General features: G+C 43.6%; 2 protein-coding genes across 2 annotated transcripts; both read right to left on the minus strand.

Moving 5' to 3' along the window:
- Nucleotides 1-664: 664 nt before the first annotated feature.
- baz1b (bromodomain adjacent to zinc finger domain, 1B) lies at nt 665-17,529 on the minus strand. Its single transcript, XM_050060830.1, has 21 exons — nt 16,736-17,529; nt 14,464-14,580; nt 13,286-13,430; nt 12,794-12,986; nt 12,496-12,617; nt 12,064-12,261; nt 11,779-11,967; nt 10,345-11,665; nt 10,021-10,170; nt 9,672-9,810; nt 9,416-9,579; nt 9,170-9,293; nt 8,970-9,068; nt 8,499-8,676; nt 7,852-8,043; nt 7,402-7,549; nt 6,594-6,741; nt 5,368-5,483; nt 4,056-4,195; nt 3,844-3,950; nt 665-3,612 (listed from the first exon to the last, which is right to left on the minus strand). Exons 1-21 carry the CDS (start codon nt 16,852-16,854, stop codon nt 2,892-2,894), a joined length of 4,830 nt encoding a protein of 1,609 aa, XP_049916787.1. The 5' UTR covers nt 16,855-17,529; the 3' UTR covers nt 665-2,891.
- A 460-nt stretch (nt 17,530-17,989) lies between these two features.
- On the minus strand, nt 17,990-20,411 carry bcl7bb (BAF chromatin remodeling complex subunit BCL7B b). Its single transcript, XM_050066722.1, has 6 exons — nt 20,125-20,411; nt 19,565-19,640; nt 19,388-19,475; nt 19,123-19,281; nt 18,808-18,911; nt 17,990-18,650 (listed from the first exon to the last, which is right to left on the minus strand). The coding sequence occupies exons 1-6, from the start codon at nt 20,235-20,237 to the stop codon at nt 18,579-18,581; spliced, it is 612 nt and encodes a 203-aa protein (XP_049922679.1). The 5' UTR covers nt 20,238-20,411; the 3' UTR covers nt 17,990-18,578.
- Between the last annotated feature and the right edge of the window lie 1,636 nt (nt 20,412-22,047).

The following is a 22,047-nucleotide window of genomic DNA, read 5'->3' on the forward strand; positions in this document are numbered from 1 at the left end:
TTTCATCTTAACTACACCAGCCAACTGTACCACTGCTCAGAGGGAAGTGTGCTTCTACTCATGGACAAGAGGCTTATGCTCGTGACGTTAGCTAGATCAGTGGTGCTAGGTGAGCTAGCAGTAGATGCATGCTTCCTTCTGCGCATTGATATGGTTAGAGGGTGTAGTTCGCTAGAAAGAAAATAATTCCGACATAAAACTGCTCACAACAAGGTCTATGGATTATCTTGAGTAACCGGGTCATGATTTCTGGAAAGAGACATTGCTGTTGAGTTTTTCAAATGTATTTTGTTGGCGCTTTGAGCACCACAAGCCGAGTCCCACCTAGTTCCATTATATTTCAGAGAAGGCAGACATCTTTACCGACAATATCTCCAAAACTCAGCAACTCACACTGAAACAATGTAGAGTGATAAATAGCACTACAGGCAAGAGGAAAAATATGTAGTTTTGATTTGGGGGTGAACTGTCCCTTTAAGCTTTACCTTTTCCAATAAAAATGTTTTCATGGAACAGTTGAGGTCCAAGTTGCTCATCGTTCTCTGTGAATAATGAACCCATCTATCTTTAATGTCTCCTCTGGCTCTGACACACATATTTAAAGGAGACTTGGCTTCTATTTGAAGATGCAGATGTTTCTGAGAAAAGACTCCACACCACAGCGTAAAGACAACTGTTTGATATTTTATTAAAAAGTAAAATTAGACATCAGTCGGTGGTCACCGCTAACCCGTTTTCCTCCCCAATCATCGTCTTATCACAAGGTTTTACAGATGGCAGTGATGTCTGTCTGTCTGACCGGGGCACGCTCATCAGCTCAACGCAAATAACACAGGGAGAACTACGGTCTTCGTCCATAGCCTTTATTGGAAATTCTTTACATGTGAATCCTCTGCACCTGCCCAAACCCAGCTTTAGAGACTATAAATATATATATAAAAAAAGGAAGTGTAAAAGACTTTGCAGTTCTTCCAAGAACAAAGAAAGCATTTACAGTCAGGTCTCGACTTGTGAGGGGCAGTCACCTTTTTGTCAGTTTGTTGAAATGTCAAATAATTGCAAAAGTGGTTTTAACAACTAACCATGTCAGGAACAAAGCCGAATTTAAACAAAATAATAAAAAGGGGGGAAAACAATCAGTGGCCAAATGAAATCAGGAAGGTCTTGATGATAACAGCACTAGAAAAAACACTGGAGCACAGCACAGCACAGTACAGACAGAAGAGGGCAAACCAACCACTGCCTCATCAGTATATATATGTATACATATACATCGCTGGCAAACCTTGCCACAAACTACAGAAACTTAAGCACATTCAAAAGGTTTTTGTTTCGTCGTGTCTGATTCAAAAATGTCATCGATTAGCTGCAGTAGTGTTCCTGCCCCGTGTCACAAACACACCCGCACTATGAAGCTCCCCCTGTCCTTTGATGATCAGTACGCACAGAAAGCAGAGTTACAGCAGTCCAGCACTGACACTGACTGATTTGGGAACTGCTGGGACAAATAATCAGAGTGCAGGAGCAGAGCACCACCTGGTGGCTGAACCAGGACATGCAGGGAAACCTTCATTTGGCTCTCAGGAGCCGTGTCACCCACTTTGTGTCACTGAATCCATTTAAATCTGTGACTTCAGGGTTACAAAATGTACAAGTGACTAATTCAACTATTTCTGCTGCGACAATAAAAAGTAAAAACAAGTTTTGACATGTTCTCTGCATCGACTAGGAGAGCCCTGGTTCAACCTTGCCATTTATTTGATGTGATTAAGATCAACAGGTTTATCATTTACAATACCAAATAAAATGTGCAAAATATATCAAATATTCAAAAATGCCCATTTTTCTTAACAAACGTCACATTTGTTGTTTTTAAACACTGTTTACAAATTTTTTTTTCAATAAATTCTGGTCCTGCAGCTGCTGGCATTGACAGGTGCACTTTACACAGGAGGAGTGCAAACTGACGGAGCATTGAGGTACCGGTTCGTTTAAAGTGGCAGGGCACTGCAGAGAAGGAAAAGGCTGGTCGGATCTACACGCCAAGAGCAAGACGCCGAGTCGGGTCCCGGCTTTTGAACACATCTTGGCACCAAGAGCTGAGATGAAACTTGTGTTTTAGCACTGAAGTGATGCGACTACGTCTGTGATCTGCAGTCTCGACTCGGCTTTTGACAACAAATCTGCACCTGGGCTAGAAAAACATACATACTAACACTAGTGAGAATCCTATCATGTTCATCTATAGAGTTGCATTTGACCAAAGGTGGTGTCAAGATGCTTGGTAGGAAGAGTGATTTACAGGTGACGGGAAAAGTTCATCATCAGCCGAGAAAGATTTTCCAGAGGGTTTCGGCTGCGTGGACACCATGTCTCTGACAAAGAAGTACTAAACACCATGACTTGTAACAAAGACGTGGGTGGGACAAACACTTTACAGATAGACACCCCAGTAAAGTGATGGCTGGACTACATGTGTCAAGAGTGAAGAAAGATCTCTGATTACACTGGTGTTTGAGAAAGCAGTTCACAGGACAACATTTTAAGTCAGATTACAAGTGTGTGTGAGGTTGTTAACGAATCAGTCTTAAGAGCTACGAGGACCCGTCAGTCATCTCAAATGTCTAATTTTTCTTGGTTGGGGAAAATAAACATCACCAATATTAAACAAGATACAAATATAAATCAGTTTTCTTTTGTCGTTTTCCAAAATATGAACAGAAATTCAATAAACACAAAAACAAAGTCCTTCTGAGGATTAAGTCCCGCTGGCTGTGAGGAGGAAGAGGAGGTGGAGGAGACGGGCTCTTGATCGTTTTCAGAGGAGCGGGACAGAAATTTTTAAAGCAAAGAGAGACGACAAAAACAAAAACAAAAAAGCACCCTGGACTTCACGAGCGTTTCTGTCTCTTGGAATGTCGCTGCTGGCTGGACCGGTCCTCGTCGCTGCTTGCCCCCCCGGCGTCGCCCTGGCCCCCCCGCTGACGAGTTCTCCGTGTGTCCCGCTCGCCATCGCTATCCTGCTCCCTGTAATCCTTCCTGCCTGAGGTTGCAGAGGTCCGCTTACTTCTCCTCCTGCCATCATCATCATCATCCTCCTCCTCCTCTTCCTCCTCATCATCATCCTCGTCCTCCTCCTCCTCGTCCTCCTCGCCACTCTCGCTCTCCTCGTCCCCCCGTCCCCGAGCATTTCTGGTTTTCTTCCTGTTTGATTTGCCATTCTGCATCTTCTTCTTCGGTTCCTCTTCCTCTTCTTCATCCTCCTCTTCGTCTTCATTTTCTTCTTCCTCCTCGTCTTCCTCCTCCTCTTCAGAAGTCGCAGGGGCTTGGCTGACGCGTTTACGCGATCGCCGGCGGAGGTAGCTGAGGCCAGGCAGCAGCTTCTGGAGCAGCTCGGTGAACGTCTGCTCCGTCTTGACCATGCAGGAGAGCACGGTGCTGCCCTGCTGGTTGTACTCCTCTGCGTTGGAGAAGACGAGCTTCATGTCTTCCAGGAAATCCTGGCCGTGACGGTAGGAGCCCTGGCTGAACTTTCCCAGCATGGTCTGGAAATCCATGGGCTGGGAGATGATGTCCAGGTAGTCCTCTGCCTCCTCGGGGGACACAGGCTCCCTGGAAGAGGAGCAGAGTGTGAGAGGAGGGCCAAACTACAGATCATAATAATTCATGATATCTAAAATCATTCAGGTAGAACGTAGTGTTGCCACAACACTGGAATTTCCAGTTTAATTCATTGACTCAAAGGTGTCGATATTTGTCTCACACACAAGTAGTTGGTGCTGCTCCACTCTATTTAATAAACCAACTGTCCATTCAAACATAAAGATGATGTCCTTCGCTCACCTGAAAGGCCAGCTGTAGCGGAATTTCATCAGTTTCTTGAGGATCTCCTCGCACCTCTCCAGCTCCAGCGCCTGCCTGCGCACTCCCGACAGGGAACTCTGCCGTACCTGCCAACACCACACACAAACAATTAGAAACAAAACAACGACTGTAGGTTTCTAAAACATAAATTATCTCCTGCTTTATTTCTCTATGTCCTGATGGTGTCTTACCAGTTCATCTATGTCTGCAGGGCTGTTGGGGCCGGTCCGCTGTTTGCTGCTTTGACTGTTTGAAGACGACTGCTTCTTGGGTTTACTTTTCGAACTTTTCTGCCGCGACGAAGACTGCTTGTTTTTCTTCCTTGGTCTCACTGTGAAGAAATACAGAGAGGTGATCAGGACAACACGAACAAGGAAGCAACAGTGGAAACACCAACATTCCTATAGACACTAAAAAGGCAGAGGGAAAAATCTGGAAACGATTAATTAAAATCTGACATTCTGTAATGTGTAACCAAATTTAACCCTCAACTCAAGTGTTTTTTATCCAATCATATGCTCAGTACTCCAAAACACCTTACTGTTAAACATTTTTGCATATACAGTCTCACACAGACGTGTAGTGCACCCTGCGCTGTTGAATTTTAATATGCTGCACGAGCTGAGCGAGAGTTCTTAAACAGATGTCTAAAGGTAGTTTTGCTGTTGTTAAACGTGGTCGCCTGTGATGTCAATTCATCAAGAATTTTCTCCAATTTTGGATTCTTCATTCACTGTGGAGATTCTTCACAAATTTAACATAACGCGGGTGAGTAAGTGATACACAATGCTCATTTAGGGGGTGAAGTATTCCTTTAACTTTTCATGTAGCGCAGACTGCACATAGGGAATTCATATAATGAGGCTGTTGTTTGAAAGTGATGTTTATTTAACCATTTATGCTTCTTGTTAAGTTAATTTGTATCAGACCGATCCCAGTGTGCAATGCTGCGGACTATCACAGTCTAACGCTAGAAATGAGAGCCGTGCACTGCGATCCTCTCTTGAACTATTCAGCATCAGCGCATAAAACCTCTTAATCGTTATCCTTGACATGCAGGCTTGAACTGACAGAGGGGATCATCCTGCCACATACTCCGAGTGAAGCCAGAGTGAGACATGGCTTCAAAGCAAAAGGTCCAGACCTGAGCTGTGCTACATGACAACACACAGACAATGGAGACAGGCAGAGGACAGGGGACAAATTCCCCGTCAGCATTCCTCTCATTCCCAACCTTCAGCACCAAGGACCCCTCCGTCTTCCAAAACCGAGTAGAATGAGTGACATATCTTTCTGGACAGCTCAATGAATTTATGGTTTTCTCTTTTTGGTTCACACCACAGTGTCTTTGATGCAAAGATTCCAGTTTAAGGTTGGTGACACAAAGTCAAAAAGGATGGAAACACTTTTAACTTATCCTGGTTGAAACACTAAAGGTGAACAGTCATTGAGTCGAGACGATTTTGTGAAACCTGGGCTTAATTTTCTCTTGCTGATACTCACAGCTGTGCCCCATGGCTTTATAGTCGTTCTCTTCCTCATCCTCTTCATCTTCGTCAGACTCCTCTTCTTCAGACTCCTCCTCATCCTCTTCTTCATCTGTGTCTTGGTTGTAGTTCCTGCAATGGAGAGATTGAATTTGAAAAATCTTTCATACAAATTACAGAGACTTAGTAGAGGCAGGATTTACTGTGGAGGTTTTGTTAAAGTGGAAAAAATACTGGCTTCATAATGTGTAGAATAATATGCTTCACTAATACTCAAGCCCTGCTCTGCCATTTTCCTTAACCTGAAATTTTGGGACTGGGGTGAGGCGCAGTGATTTTAATGGAGACATGTTTCTCTATTAGGGTTGGGTATGAAGTAACTCTGTACTTTGAGGGGTACTGGTCAAATTGCGTTGGTACTATTGAGTACTTATTCACATTAAATCAATCAGTGCCAAATTCCAGTACCTCAAAGCACACCTGAGTGAGAATGCCAGGTTCAGATAGGAGGCAGAAGCACTGCAAAGCACCCCAAAGGAGGGAAGCTGCCCAGAGAACACCAAGACTGACTCTGGGGTATTATACAGCGGACACATCGGAGCTCCACAGAGCCACCGGGTTCAGACAGGCAGCAGAAGTGCTGCGAAATGTCCTGAACCCGGGAAGCGGGCCATGGAGTGAGCCAAAACTGTCACTACAGCACCGACAGTTTCAGTCTATCTGGTCTGTTTTCTTTTTGATTTGTTTTATAGCTGCTGTTTGTGATTGTGTCTTTTGAGTTATGTACTTATTAAACATACATGTCAGTTGTGTCTAAACAGTGAGCGAGAGATTCGCAGAAACACACACACGCTCACATATACACACAGACAAGCAGGCAGACACACCATTTTCTTACACTATAAGAAAAGAGCAGATGAGCAGTTGCTTGTTGACTGCAGCTTATTGAATTTTTGTTATTAGCCTAGAGAAAGCGTAAAGCGCCGAGAAAGACAGTACCACTGGGTACCAGTTTGCACCAAATTTGAGGAACCAGCACTGTTGCACGTATTGGTTTAAATGCGACTGTACACAACCCTACTTTCTATGCACACATCTAACAAGGTTTACTTTTGGCAACCTAAAGACAGACTAAATGCTACTTCTACATATTTACATGAACTCTGTATAGTTTCCCCAGTGTTGTGCAGCTGCTTACATCTACAATGGAGGAAAGCGGCAAAGTGTGAGGCGGACAGTTACCTTGAGCGAGAGCCACGTCTGGCCACAGTAGGCTGGCAGGCCGGGCACAGCCACTCTCCGGCAGGAATGCGGTACAGGGCCGGTCGCAGACAGAACAAGTGGAAGGCCTTGTTGCACTCATCACAGAGGATAAGTTTCTCATCGTCACCTGAAAGATCAATATTTATTAAAAGGACTGTTTCCAAAACAATTTCCTGGTTTTATCTAAAATGTATTCACTCTGCCCACATTTTTGTTCTCATAGTCTTTACTCCCTCAAAACTCGAACATCTCATGTGTTTGTGCAAGTTTTTCTCCTCATCTTACCACTACAGGTTCACCTGTTGGCCTGCGGGCCTGCTGGCTCTGTATGTAGACCTGCCTGACACAACTAGCCTGTGCTGCTCTGAGCCTGTGGCTGCGGCCCTGTCTGGACCTGGGTCTAGTCTCCATCAGCTTCAGCACAAACGGCCTCTGCCTGAGCACTAGACAGGAAGCAGAAGGATAGTAGTACAGCACTGCTTCACTGAAACTGCCTCTCAACAATCCAGCACACCTGTGAATAAGAACTGACGCTATGTTTATGAGGAAAAAAAGAAACCAGACAGGAGCCAGTCGTGGTGCTGTAATTCTGTTTAGGAGATCTGGGGTGATCTTATTTATCCTGTAGTTTTTATTTTAACAAAGAAAGCAATGTTACCACAAAAGTATTTCTGCGTCCACAAAGGCTCTCGCTGGCTACAAATAACCTGTGATGCACATTTTACTTACAGCCAATTCCCTCCTCTGAGACCAAATGAGTGAGACAGCAGCTGTTAACTGTCCTTACCTTTCCTGCGACAGACTTTGCAGCGTGCGTTCTCGGCAGACATGTCCCACTTTATGCAGGCGTCCAACATTCCCAGCAGGACGTGCATGCGGGAAAAGGTCTGGGCCTCTCGGATTGCGGTCTTCCACTTCTCTACCGCCGTCGCCACCTGAGAGGAAAAGCCCAGACACGTTTAAACTCAGCAGAACTTTCCATGAAGACTTTTTAATGGTCGTAGCTCTGTTTGTGTATGAATATTAGTCTGTGTGTCTAATTTATGGATTTTAAAAGTACTTATTATTACTAGTGCTTCTCACCTAGAATTATGACCATAATGACTTTACTAACCATGCAAGTCTCCCCAGCTAAAACCCCTATTTCAACAACATCAAGTGGCATTATGATGGACCTTGTCACCTATGAGACAAATATTTCAAACTGAACACTACCATTGCGACTCTGTTCTCTTACCCTGGCCTCTTCTGCCAGTCTCTTCTCATCATCCACCTCCTCAGCCTTGCTGCTGCTGCTTTCCTCCCCGCCTTGCTTCTTCTTCTTCTTCTGCTTGGGGGCCATGAAGCCCTGCAGGAACTTTTTGATCACGCAGGCCTGAATGGTGATGATGCACTCACCGAAGTCTTTCAAGCTCTCCATGTCTTTCAACTGTGAACAGAGGATGAAACAAACAGATGAGTTACAACCACAAAGATTTGTTGACAACACAGACATACTACATGAGCTATGACATCAGTAACACAGTTTTATGATATTTCTCGTACAGCATTAATCTTGTAAACATAATTAGATTACATATATCTGTAATATTTTAGCATATAAAGTTACAGATTGGTCCTTTGAAATGTAACCTAGTGTAACTCAAGAGTAAACATTTTAGAGCCTTGGTGTGTTGCATATCCTTTCATCTTCACTACATCATATTTTTCCTTTCAAATGTTTCATGCCTACATCCTGACAAGGACTAAATATTTCAGATATTTCAGGTGGTGACAGAAGGTTAAACACGATTGCTCAATCTGAAAGAATTCTTAGTCTTCAGTGAACACACGTTGGAAACTTCAAGGCGACTGATACTGTATGAAGCCAGACAGACTAATCACCTGATCTTCGATGTCTACGTTGTCATCCAGGTATCCGAGGCCTCCCTTCTGGAGTCGTGAGGCTACCTCCTGGATGTCACTGCGCAGGTAATTGAGCAGCTCTGCGTAGCCATCGCAGGTCCTGAGGCCCATTTTGCCCTTACGGGCCAGATGGATAGAGTGGAGGATGTCCCGATACCTGAAACAGGGAGGAGACAGCTTTGTCTTCAGCTTCATATTTACTCCATCACTGCTGTCTAGTTTAAATCAATGCAGTCTGCTTGCTCTTTTTTAAACACTATAGCTCAGACTTTGTTGTAAACTTACTTTTTCATAACCTACAAGCTTGCTGCTGCACACAAAAGCAAAGCAAAAACTTTAAATAGCCTCTCTAAAAGCTAGTAAAACCAGCTAATGCTTCAGCAGCGCTGCAAGGCTGGATGGCCACATGTTTGCTAAAGTAATTATCTGTTACAATGAGAGTGCACGCACCTGCTTTGTATCTTCGCCTTCAGTTCACTCTCTCTAACCCCCTGAGGATGAAGACTTTCCACCAGCTCCTCCAGCTCGGGAATGGTGTCACACACGAACCTGTGTTCAGAGGCAGGAACATTAGCATGAGAGACTGTGTGAAAGAGACAAAGATGAAACCGATCAAATGAAAGAGAGGAAGACAAACACAAAGCTCTTACCAGAGATTCTGCCCCTGATTGGGAATGGTGGTTTCTATGCAGATGTCTACTGCCGCCCCCTGCTGGGCGCCCTCACTAATAGCACCATCTATACTGCCATCGTCCTTTTCAGCTCCTGCAATTACTTATCAAAGAAATACAAAAAAAGGTCACTACAAAGTTAAAAATAACAAACCAAAACACATTTTAGATATTTTAACAAACACACACAATTTGATGGGGATAACTCACGCTAAGTTACTGTACCTTGTGAATCCTGAGGTGCAGCCGACTCACCGTCCTCTTCCTCTTCAACCTCGGGCTCAGCTGGTTTTTCCTCTGGTGGAGGGGTGAAGTTGTAGTCGATGCTTTCATGCACCCAGCCTTTCTCGATGTACAGACCAGGAACCACATCAGAGAAAAGCCAGTATCTGAACAAAAACACCAAGAAACCGTGGTTATAATTAAGGTACTCAAAGAAATGACATTTATTTGTGTATAGACAGTGGTGTGCAGCACTAACCTGTTATGATTTCTGTCTGTACCCAGTGGGGTCCTGCGCATGACTAGTTTGGCTTTGGTTATACCATCCTGAAAGGCCTTTTCTACAGCAGCCCTTTGTCTACGCATCCGCTCCTCCTCGGCCTCCTTCTCCATGCGCTCTTTGGGGGAATAACACAATGAGAGTGAAGTATACTGATTTGAGAATTATGAGACAAATGATATACTGGCAGTGGTTGAAATGAGAACCTAAGTACTGAGAAAACAAAATCTAAACAGGTACATTTGCAATTAAGCTTGTCAGTTTTACATTTCTTAAATAGCACATTTCAAATTGGATCATATGCTGCACTCTCTGCTACAAAGTTTACCTTTGTTCTGTCTGTCCATCTCCTCCTTCTCCTTCTTGGCCTGCATGACCATCAGCCGCCGATTCTTCACGGAGCTGATCATGTCCTCTGGCTCCACCTTTACTTCTTTTTTGCTCTCCTTCTTAGCCCCGCCCTCTTTCTTCTTCTCGCCTGTGAGCCCAAAAGAAAAAATCATCAATATATTAGCATCAACTTGTAACTACATTTTGGGGATGCTGATAAAAGACTAACGAAAGGCTTTAGATGATTTAGAGTACTTAATGTTATTACATTCACTCTTGCATTAAAAACTGCAGGTCAAGAACTTTGGCGATCTCCACCTACCTTTGCCCTCCATCTCTTTCCGCATCTGCCTCTCTGCCCTCTTGCGGTCATTGACCTCTTTGAGCATTGCCAGACGCTCCTTCCACACCTCAGCTGACCGTTGATGCACTGCCTCCACGTGGTCTTCAACCGAGTATGTCATGAGTATACGGTGGCACAGTGCCACCAGCAGGCTGACCTTCTCCTCAGGGCTCAGCTCAAACACCTCCGTTGTCTCCAGCCTCTCCAAGAACTCGCTGGTCACCACATCATCAAAGCCCCCCAAACCCCCAGAGTCCACGGAGCCCTGACCGCTCTCCTCGCCGTGAGCGTCGCAAGGTCGCAGGCACAACCGTGCCAGCTCCGACGCAGAGTGCATGGTAAGGGGGATCTCAGATAAGGGCATATCGAGCTCACTGTAGCCTTCAGCCAGCTCGTCTTGCAGAAGCGTCTGGAGCAGCACCACCAGAACGCGGTTCAGGTAGAGGAAGCCAGACCGCTCCCCGGCCAGTGCTTCCATCAGAGCCACTGCGGTGATGGGATACTGGTCCTCCGGCATCAGCAGCCCTGCATAGCAGTGAAGGAAGTCTACGACCATAGCCACATCACCAAACAGAGTGTTGGGCAACCCCTCAGGCATGTCTACAAGTTTAAATGCCGGCAGGGTTTTGCCGCCTTCGATCTCCTGGTCCTCGTATCTGCGTGATTGTTCGCGGCGGACCAGCATCTCCTTCTCGCGTCTCTCCTTGGCCTTTTCTCGCAACTTCTCTTTGAGTTCCTTGCGCCTTTTCTTCATCTCCTCCTGCTTTTCCTCTTCGCTCATGGCTGCCCATCGCCTCTTCTGTTCCAGTAGCTCCCAGCGTTTCTGCACCAGCTCCTTGAGCTCCGGTGGCAGCCGGCCACGATCATCTGGAGACAAGGTCTTTGCGGCCTTGGAGATGAGGGAGGACAGAGAGTTCTTTTTGTCCTCTTTGCCCTTGTTCTCCTTATAGTAACGAAGGAGGTGGAGAGCCATCGGGTGCAGTGGCTTCCCCAGTTTAGGTGTACCCATGCCAGTACTGCGGGCTCTCTTCTTAGGGCTCCCAGCAGGGGGGCTCTTAGCCAGATGCAGCAGAGTCATCTGCTTCATCTTCGGTGTCTTAGCACCAGCTTTACCCTCCTTTTTGGAAGCTTTAAGGACGTTGAGCTTCTTATCACCACTTTTTCCAGCTCTCTTTCCTTCTTTCTTCTCCCCGGACTTTCTGCCTGATTTTGGAGTGGAGGGAGCCAAGCCTTTGCCTTCTCCTTTCTTTGGTGATCCCGAATTCTTTACGTTGAGTGGGGAGCCGTTCATTTTTATTTTCTGAAACAAAACCAACAGGAGCTCATTAAACAAAGCTCTGACTTTTAAAAAGGGATAACCCATATTCATAGAGTAATACCTAACCAGGATAATGTGCGTACAAGCCAACTCACCTGCATGTGGCCCCAAATTGTCGGACTAAGGGGCGGGCCTAAAGAGTCTTTCTTCCTTTTCCTTTTCTTCTCTCCCTTCTCATTTCCTGAATCCTCTCCTGGTGTGTCCGAGGTCTTCAGTTTCTTGCTAGGTTTACCCTCTAGAGATGACAGGCTCTTACGCTTTGCGGAGGGATTCTCTGCTAAAAACTTTAGAGAAAACAAAAAAGGACTGTGAGACAAGAATGAGCAATATTTTAAAAAAAAATACTAATATGCAAAAACAAATCACAGTGAGTAAATTACCTTGTGTGGATCAAGAAGAAAGTCACTGAATTTGCTGGGCAGGTTAAATTTTTTCACCAGTTCGTCCTCAACCACCCACGGAGCGCTCTCTCCCATGCCCAGCCTCAGGGCATAGTGCCTGATGAAGTAGCGCATGATCTCCTTGGTTGGAGGGCGCTCCGTTCTGTAAAGACTGTCAACTGGAACGTCACTAATCACCTATGAGACAAGATGGGGAGGAAGATTCAGCGTCAACTTTTTTTCAAAAATGCTGTGTAGGCCTCAAAAGATCACAAACCACACATGGGATTTTGAGAAACTGGGTGCAGACCAAGGCACCAAATATCATTAATCATAGCAAAGAAGAGTAAGTCTTTTTTTGAAGAGTCTTTTTTTGAAGAAGATAAAGATGTTATGACACTTTTTTTTGACTGCTGACAACAGGATACGAACCTTATCCTCATTGATGAGCTTCACGTCGTACTTATGAGGAAGGAATTTGGGCATCACCCATCTCTTTTTCTCTTCCTTCATGGCAGTGGAAAGTTTCCTTGGTGAACGTCGTGCTCTGTCACCTGATAGGAAATCAAATAATATCATGTGGGAAAAAATATGAGACTCTTTCCCCCCAAACATACAGATAAAAGCAGCTGAAATTTAAATGGAAATAACTGAGAGCTGGTACCATTTAAACATTCTGAGCCTACAAACAATAATTACACCATTACTATGTGCACCGACTGGTACTCACTGAGACTCTCCCTCCTGTTCTCCTCTTCTCGTGGAGGAGGTTCCTTCCTCTGGTTCTCCTGACTTGCGTTCTCCTTGTCGCTGGATGGAGAGTCGCAGGCGCCTTCAAGCTTCTTCTCTCCTGTCTCCCCTTCTGGGTTTTCTAGGGGATGGACCTTCACCACCTTCACTTGCAAAGTTTTGTCCTTCCCCACCTGAGGTGCAAAAGTCAAGAGAAAGTTTTTAATTAAACACCTGCTTACCTCTGCACTACCACAGATGATGGGTATCGTTTAGATTTTAAATTAGCACAAAGTCATATTAGACTTGGTGATGTAAGTGTGATCGTAAAGAGTGATTATAATTTCCTAACACATTTTACAAGAACCGAAACCAACTGCTGCGTAGGAGGCCAAGTGTGAATCTAAATATGTAAATAAGCTTTGGTAAACAAGCCGCAATAATTTAAAGTGTCTAATATGTTAAGTTTAGAAAGTAAAGACGTCAAACTGACCAGGAAGTCACACTCTTCATCCACAGCGTACTTGGTGAGGATTTCCACCCAGGCCATTTCAACCAGTTTGTCTAGAGACACTGTGTTGTGGTGGACCATCTCCAGGACCGGCTTCTCAAACCACTGGGGATACTCCTCCTGAAGCCTGCACACAGAAAATGATCAGCAGTTAGTACTACAAAGTTTTAACAATATATAAAGATGAAGTATAATTTAGTTTGTGTCTTGCAATCCCATCATTAGCATGCTCCACTTTATTCAGTATAGAGTGAGACACTGGATTTAATGTCCTGATGCTCAGCAAACAAGGCCATTACCACATCAGACATATATTGAATTTGTTCATGGGTGTGATGCACTCTGTTCACGACATAATTTCTGTCTCATTGTTTGGATTTCTGCGATGCATTCGTCACTGGGAGCCGAGCATTACATAACAGGGCAACAAAGGGATGAGAGTGACCAGTAGGGGGAGTAAAATCTCTTGGCTGTTATAATTAGACAGGGCTTAAATACAGCCTGTGATCCTGAGCGGCATGAGCTCTGGGCAGCTGAGCAATGCTCTGTCCTGTCTTTGCTGTGACATCTCCGTGGGCCACATATATAGTTGGGTTCACCTTCCTCTGACTGACAGCACGTATACACACACAATATATGTAAACCCAGGTGGTGATAAGCGGGCTGACAATGATCAGCTGAGCTATTCTGCATCTTTTATGACTATGCTCTTCACTTCTACAGACCAGGATAAAGGAACTCTCACCAGGCTATTGCAGATTCAAGGATGACTCAATCACACACCCTCTAAATAGAATGAGAGGAGGAGCGCCAGATTTATCCAATCATGGCAAAGCAGCAAGCCTTGTGACCTTCACTGGGAGAGTACGGCTCCTACGTGACACTCCTGAGCTGCTGTTAGAGAGGCTAATCTGCAGTTTTAGTCATCTAAATAATGACTGGTGGTATATATATTTACATATTAATGCAAACCAGAGCTTTACTGGACATCTGAATGCAAAGCACTGCCATCCTCTCAAATGTACCTGTGTATTCTTCACAGAACTTTCACAACAGCTTATCCATAGAGACTGTGGACTGTAATTAGACAGACCTATGGCTCTTATTTCACAAGTTGGATAAAATGCTGTCCATGCACAAACTCTGGATGTCATACTCACAGCTCTGTGACTTCTTGTTCCTCCTCCCATGCTTCTTTGTGTGTGAGCTGGCTGCTTCCAGTGCTTTTGCATGTCCAGATGCGCTCGCTGTACCTCTTCAAGCGTGCCTCATACTCTCTGTAGGCATTTTGTCAAGGAAATTCCAACAGTCACATGCAGACAGTTTCTCCATGTTGTGCTTACTAATTACAAGACAAACATGGTCCATGGAGAAATTAATGGCACTGATGTCAGTGATGTAAAGAGAGGCTCAGGCCAACAAAATCTTAATGCGTGGTTATACTCCAAGAAACAAAAAGGTCTGCACATGGTGCCTTAACGATGCAAATCTGGAAAAGGGAAGGGGCGATGGGGAAGAATAATGATGGCAAGGGGGGCTGGAAAACAGTCCTGGCTACTTAAGATGAACAAAGGTTCTGTGGAATAACTTAGAGGGAAACTACAGCCATTTTAAAATTCATATGTTATACCTATGGTCTAAGACACTGGTTCCCAACTGGTGGGTCGCTGTCCAAAAACAGGTCACAGGCTCATTCTATATGGACCGCAAGTGACTCACAAACATGTACACGCTTCATTCTTAAGTAAAGTGAATTTCCAGCACAGAGCTTTAAAGTTGAAGTGCGTTTCCTGCTGTAGAGTGAGTGACTAATGGCCAGTTACTCAACACAGACGGCAAACTACCTCAAAGACATGGCGAAGCAAGTATGACACTGAATGTATGAAACTTTAGGACCTTGAACTAACGACTAAGGAGAAATCTGGACCCCGTGGCAGGACCAGTTGGAAACCACTAGTCTAAGATAGTCTAATAAAAATCAATTAACATGAGCAACTCTTTCCCAACTCCAAAAACTAGAGTGGTAAAACTCAAATTTGTGATGTCATAGGGTATAAAGTCTAATGCTGCTCCATTTACAATGAATTGGGAAAGATGTTATTGATGACCACACCCAGGGAAATGTTTCGAGTCAATATGTGCACTTTATGTTTCACAACTGAGAACAGTATATTAGAATAAAGCTCATTTGGAGCCTTATTTCATGGGTCCACGAAATAAGGCTCACATTCATTGTCTATGGAACAGCTCCAGACTTTATACCTTACAACATCACAAGTTTGAGACTTACCTCTCATGTTTCTGGCTTTGAGAGTAGCTCATATTCACACACTTACTGAACTTTCTAGGCCACTGACATGACATATTGGAAATCTGAATTTAGGTGGAGTTTAGCACACTTCTGAGGGTTGCTGATGAGAATTAAGAGTTTGACTGCGTTTCCTCTGATCATTGTAAAACTACAACAATTAAGTGAAGTGATGGCGGGGAAAGGTAGATGGGAGGCCTGTGCCTCAAACAGCCGTTGATGTGATGATAGTCAGAAGTTAAAGTGTACAGACAATCAGTCAAGTGAATTAACACAGCTCTATCACTGTAGGAATACAAATCTACTTGAACTTATTACTTAAGCTGCCATAAAAAGACCTAAAGTCCACTTTCCGCGCTACGTGTGTCACACTGAGCTGTCATAATCTTGCTGACAGTTACGGACGTTAAAAGTTTTCACATTAACACCAAAACAAGTGGTTAAAGCTACCTAACTATCACACCAGAGCCACGCTATCTACACAAAAATGTTGCCTTAAATAAATGAACAGTACTAAGTCAACAGTTGTGTCCTCTTGGCAACTCAAAAACACAAATTCACCGGTAACGTGAGCTAAAGCTAGCTAACTCCAAAGAGGCTAACGTTAACTGCTAACTAACCAGCCGAGCAACATCCTCAGCCCGTACAGGCAGACGGCTATTGTGACATAATAGGATACCTAACGTTAGCGGCTTGCTAGCTAACCCTGCTAGCATTGGTAGCTGACAGCGGGGCGGTGGAAGCTGAAAGTGAAAGGACGGCTTTTTAGCAGCTCTTTATATTTAACTAAGCATGTGACTTGTTTTATATGCTACATAAAGTGTAGTTGTTTTGCTAATCGAGTTAGCCAGATAGCTACAATGAGCTGGTTAGCAAAGCGGTTGGAACGCTAGCTAGCTAGCAAGCCTGTCATCCAGAGTACACTGTGTACATGCGGGGGAAAAAATAATGGGGAGGAAAATGTCAGGTAGCATCAAAATAGTTACGTTAGGCATCTCTACAGTCCTGTGCATGTGACTATGTAGGCAACAATTTAAGGTAACCAGGTAGACAAAGCCACTTATACAGCATGCCGGCTGGCTCGACAAATCGAGACTGAGCATCGGCATCATGTTGAAGGATACTCTTTGTTCCTGAAGGCCTCCTTGGTGTGCTCGATGATGTAGACCTCCTCTCCCGGGCCTGGTGGCTCGGTTAGCGGCTTAGCCAGTGGGTAGGGTTTCCGGCCTAAAAGCGGTGCCATTGCAAATCCAAAGATGGCACGGGTGCCAGTGGTAAAATCAAATCTTCTAGCAACAAACTAGCACAGTAATATACAATAATATGTCCTTAGCATGTATGCAAGTGACCCGAAATATCTTAGCACGTCTCACGTTACCGCCGGCAGGCCCGGCACTCAACGTGTAGCAGCTAAGTTAGCCGACTAGCTAGCAGGCTGGATTGCTATCTCGTTGCAAAACAATAACAGTGCGCTTCTTGCCACCAGCCTCATCGCATCCTTCTTCTCTCATCTAGCAGCAGTGCCATGCTGGTTTCACGCGACGTCTTGGATGTTAAACAGGTTGCCGGACTTGTCTCTCGGTGTAGTTAGTAAACTTTTAGCTCCTCCGGATGAACATGAAAGGATGCAAACCCACACCGAAATCAAACTCGCGGCAACAGCCAAAGCTCAGTTCAGCGGGAGGTCTGGCGCGCTGTACAATCCCAAGTCTTTGCAAACTAGGCCTGTTCTCGCTTCATCAGTTGTGCTCGCTGCATGTTCGCACTGTCGGAGCTTCTTAGTATCAGATGACAGAATAAGCAAGTGTTAAGAAAAAGTAACGTGGATCAATCAAGAGGTTAATTCCTGTCGAAATGGCGGGAGTTTCTAGTCCACCGGCACAATTCCGTACACCCTCGGAACTCCGTTTCCCCGGCAGCAAGCAGCGTCGCAAGCATGTCCCGCCTCCTCTTGACATTCATTGGCTCCCTCTGGAACGCGCCTTCATCAAATTGTTCTAACACAGTCTCTCATTGGTTGATGTGGCCTGTCTATTGGCAACTGGATCAGCCCCTTGAAGTAAACCACGCCAATACTGAATATAAATGAGAGGCTAGAGGTCAGCTGATGACAAGATTATATGATCTATTTAACTCATTAATATTAAAATACATTTAAATATTTGGTATGTAGGACATTTGTTTAAACTGCAGTGGCATTCATTCCTCAATGAATCATCAAATGAATGTCTTAACCCATTGTCTGGGCTCCATTTTGAACAGGTCTGATTAAACAATAGGCCCTGCCTTTATGATACAATACAGTACAGTACTGTGACTGAATAATACATTATGGTGAACACATACCGACCTCACAGCATCAATGAATTGAAACTGAATTGGAAAGTAGCATTTATTATGGTTTACAACGCTGTCAAATATAAACATGGGCAAATTATATTATAAATATTTCAATAAGCATTTTTTTTCTTGCATGTGAAAAGCCAAAATAAGATCTGTTCCAGAAAGGGCGTCATGTTTAATAGAAAATGGCACATCTACACATCAATCTGCAGAAAGCTATGCATTTAACACTTTTTCAAAATGACCTGTAAACCGCAAAAAACAAAGCAATAGGATGTGGAAACATGCAAAAGTAAAGTTGGACTGCATAAATCGGAAACAGTTAGTCGCCAAAAACATTTACAGCATGTGAAGTGAAATACACACTGCCTGCAACAGCAGGAACTTGCCACACAAAGTTTGAAAAATCCTCTCGATTCGTTTCGGGAATCACTTAAAACAGCAGACTTGAAATACTTTTAAAAGTGAACAAAGATTTGCAGTAAATATTTTTTTTCCCTCATTTGCTGAAATGTAACATTTGCGTAAATAGGTCAAGACGACCTTGGAATAATTTCGAAAAGCTTAGCTAATCTGATTGAGGACAGGTATCATGTGCATTTTGACAAAATTACTATAAATGAGCTATCTCAGAGCAGCATTTTCTCCTGTACATATCTTCTTTAAAGGGGGTGCTCCTGATTCATCCAGTTCCTCCTGTTGAATAAAAAAAAGAAACATGTTTAAGCAACCCTACTTAGAATTTGCATCAGTTATACATCATGCAACAACAGAACCCAGAAATAAAGATTAAATTCGTATATAATGGAGGTAAATGTGTGGTGTTCCTTCAATCTAATGTCAGAAAGTGAACCTGTGTGTCTGGGTTGCTTCGTCTAACAGCTCCTGATGAAAGAAGGTCCTCCTTGATGAGAGTGGGAGGCTCATCGGCTCCCTCCTGTCCTGAATGAACCGGCTCTGCATTCACAAGAAAGATATCCTCATTTAATCCGGCTTTGACAGTGAAAGTATACAGAGACTGTACAGGGCACAGCTCAGTGTAACTGCTTATAATCGTCACCACTGACGTCTTCTGACTCAAATGCATCCATTGTGTGCACCTTTTTAAAATTACAGGAATAATGTGTACGACTGTGTGACAATATGGTTAAGAGAGCCATCCACGTACCATCCACACTCTCCTGGCCCAGCATCGGTGGCTGAGAGTCTTCAGCCCGGAGGCTGGAGGTATGTGGAGGGCTGACCTGCTGCGAGCTGGAGGTGCTGCTGCTGTTATCCATTTTAGGCTGGTAGACGTCTGACAGAAAGCTCTGGTTGCTGTTTTCATCTGAGGCGGAGAGCACAGAATTTAAACATCAAGTGTGTGATATTTTGTCAGATAATTATGCATGCAGTGTCTCCAGTATATTACTGAATACAATCACTAAACTCACCAGTGAAATCCAGTAAAGAGTTAGTGTTTTCCAGGACCACATCTTTTAGTCCTCTAGCATCTCCACCTGTGGATTTGGTGCGATATATCTGATAACAAAGAGAGGGAAGGATCAGACTATTTACTGGATTCATTTCAGTAAATGGTGATTTCATTTGTACGTGGCAGAGGCGCCCACCTGCTTTGTTTCTGTTACAGGCACCCACTTGAATATGCGTAAGGACGTGTCTCCAACTGTCACCCATTTCTTCTCCCTGGGGATAAGATGAGTTTTCTAAATGAGCTCAGTCCAGGTCTAACACGACACCATCTGCTTCAGCAGCGTTAATCTGTTACATGACATACAATGAAACATGCTCGTGTCCTCTCTGTCCACAGCAGGGATGACAGCCAGTCAAACATGCTACTATCCTCACTAACAGCCATTACTTTACACGCGCGTGTGTTCACCCTGAGGACAGGACCGGAGGTGTTCATTAATGTGACTGATATGTGACTACGGGACAGTCGTCTACATTACGGCGCGGAGCATGTGAGGCTGTGGCCATATTGACAGCTCTCGGCGGAAAAAAACTCGGCTAGCTCCGCCTCTCCTGTCAACCCGGGGCGTTGATTGGTCAGCAGCTCCGTCAATCATCTAACTTTTCCGACTGAAGTTTGTTGAGCGACGCAGCACATATCAGGCTACAGTCTACTAATACATTTCCCTCCATATTGTCCCCCAGACAGCCTACATACCATTTCCGCACCTTCTCGATGGCTGCCAGGACCTTTTTAATGTCATCTTTAGCCCGACTTCGGGTCTCAGCGCGGCCTGATCGTCCCGACATCTTGATGCTGTTATGATTCATCTACAGATGCATCTGAAAACTTCAAGACCAAGCCCCAGTCCTCCGTTACAGTGGTAATCTCGCGAGATTTCGTCGTCCTTTTTTTCTTCTTCTTCTTCTCTTTTTTTTTCTTTCTTTTTTTCCTCAGTATGCTAATACTGTATGTACTGTAATGATTTAGTGTAGTTTATTTATTTATTTTATTTGTCATATAATTATTCATCTACATATATATGACAGATGTAGTTTCTAAAATATTTCAAGATTAATTTTAAAATACATTGTTAAAAATAAAACCAGTAATTCCCATCCTTTTTGGCCTGTGGCCCCATAAAAAAAATAAATAATAATAAATAAAAAAAATAGAGCTGCAGGATATGGAAAAAAAATCTAAAAAAAAAATAGAAATAAAATATATTGAAATTATTTTTACAGATATAATTGCGATATGAGTCATAATTTTACAGAGANAGAGCTGCAGGATATGGAAAAAAAATCTAAAAAAAAATAGAAATAAAATATATTGAAATTATTTTTACAGATATAATTGCGATATGAGTCATAATTTTACAGAGAATTTTAATTTTATTTTTACTAAATATAACATAAAAATGATGTGATTTTTGCTGGGGCCTGTACCAAACAAGCTTGTTCCCTAATGTCTGGAATATGATTTGTAGGCCACGACTCCCTGTAGCACCACAATGCCTCATTTATAACGGTATATTGTGACAACTTTTACCTTTATAAGAGAAAAAAAAACTGCAGCTCATGCAATTTTGGATATTGCACATGGTTGCAGTTTTGATCATATTTTTGATTAATTGTGCAGCCCTGCAAAAAGCATCTGGTTGGTGTCTTTTTTAGCAGCTCCACCAAGGAATTATTTCCCCTCCAGACTTCTCAGAGGGTTTCCTTTAGATAATAGTTTGGGGACCAAAGAGAAAAATTCAAATATTACACAAAAAGCAAAGATTAGAGTGAGAATATTCCATATGAATATAGATTTGAGTCGCAGAACATTGATTGTCCTCCCCATTAATCATCTCATGACCCCTCAGATTGATCTTGTGACTCTCCGTAGGGGGCCTGGTGTAAACTACCTTAAGAAATGTGTTTTAAGTTTTGCTTCTTGTATTTGTATTGCTTGCCCTTTTTCCAGGTTCCATGTTGGTGAGGTGGTTGTGTGGCTCAGGATGACGTGTGGAAGCTGCTTGACATCCTCCCCGATCACATCCTGTAATTGCAATGTTATAATGTTGTTTATCCTGTACACAATACATCTACTGCATGTCTGTTCGACCAATGAGAGGGATCCCTCCTGATATGCTCCTCCTGAGGTTTCTTCCATTTTTTTTCCACTGTTAAAGTTTTTTGGGGGGGAGTGTTGTCCTCATCTGACACAAGACCCGAAAGGACAGAGTGTACCGCATCCTGTACAGAGAGTAAAGCCCCTTGAGACAATTTGTGATTTGTGATATTGGGCTATAAAAAGGAAACTAACTTGATTTGCTCCATATCTACCAGCTTCAACAGCTGAATGCTAATTATGCATCAGTATTAAAAATCTAATAATGTGATACATGATAATATGTCTGTCTGTCACAGGGGCCAGTTTTTAACAGTGAGTATTTTTACTTTTGATACTTTGAATGTAATTAGCTTATTATACTTCTGTACTTTTACCTAGTGGAATTTTAAATGCAGGACATAATAGATTATTCTACATTATGGTATTGGTAATTTTACTTAAGAATTTGAGTCCATTGTCTCTGTATCTGTTTGATTGTGTGCATGAATAAAAACTTCAAGCTGGTCACCCTGCCTTTCT

The sequence above is a fragment of the Epinephelus moara genome, chromosome 2 (genome assembly GCF_006386435.1).
Source record: "Epinephelus moara isolate mb chromosome 2, YSFRI_EMoa_1.0, whole genome shotgun sequence".
In the NCBI taxonomy this organism is placed as follows: Eukaryota; Metazoa; Chordata; class Actinopteri; order Perciformes; family Serranidae; genus Epinephelus; species Epinephelus moara.

What these genes read in the sequence shown, in the direction of transcription:
- baz1b (XM_050060830.1), bottom strand. Translation starts at nt 16,854, where the DNA reads ATGGCACCGCTTTTAGGCCGGAAACCCTACCCACTGGCTAAGCCGCTA. An exon ending in GATGGACAGACAGAACAAAG is followed by an intron (nt 9,811 to 10,020) that starts GTAAACTTTGTA and finishes ATTCCCCCAAAG; the next exon opens with AGCGCATGGAGAAGGAGGCC. An exon ending in CTGCAGACATAGATGAACTG is followed by an intron (nt 3,951 to 4,055) that starts GTAAGACACCAT and finishes TGGTGTTGGCAG; the next exon opens with GTACGGCAGAGTTCCCTGTC.
- bcl7bb (XM_050066722.1), bottom strand. Translation starts at nt 20,237, where the DNA reads ATGAATCATAACAGCATCAAGATGTCGGGACGATCAGGCCGCGCTGAG. An exon ending in CTCTTTACTGGATTTCACTG is followed by an intron (nt 19,282 to 19,387) that starts GTGAGTTTAGTG and finishes TCTCCGCCTCAG; the next exon opens with ATGAAAACAGCAACCAGAGC. An exon ending in GAAGCAACCCAGACACACAG is followed by an intron (nt 18,651 to 18,807) that starts GTTCACTTTCTG and finishes TTTATTCAACAG; the next exon opens with GAGGAACTGGATGAATCAGG.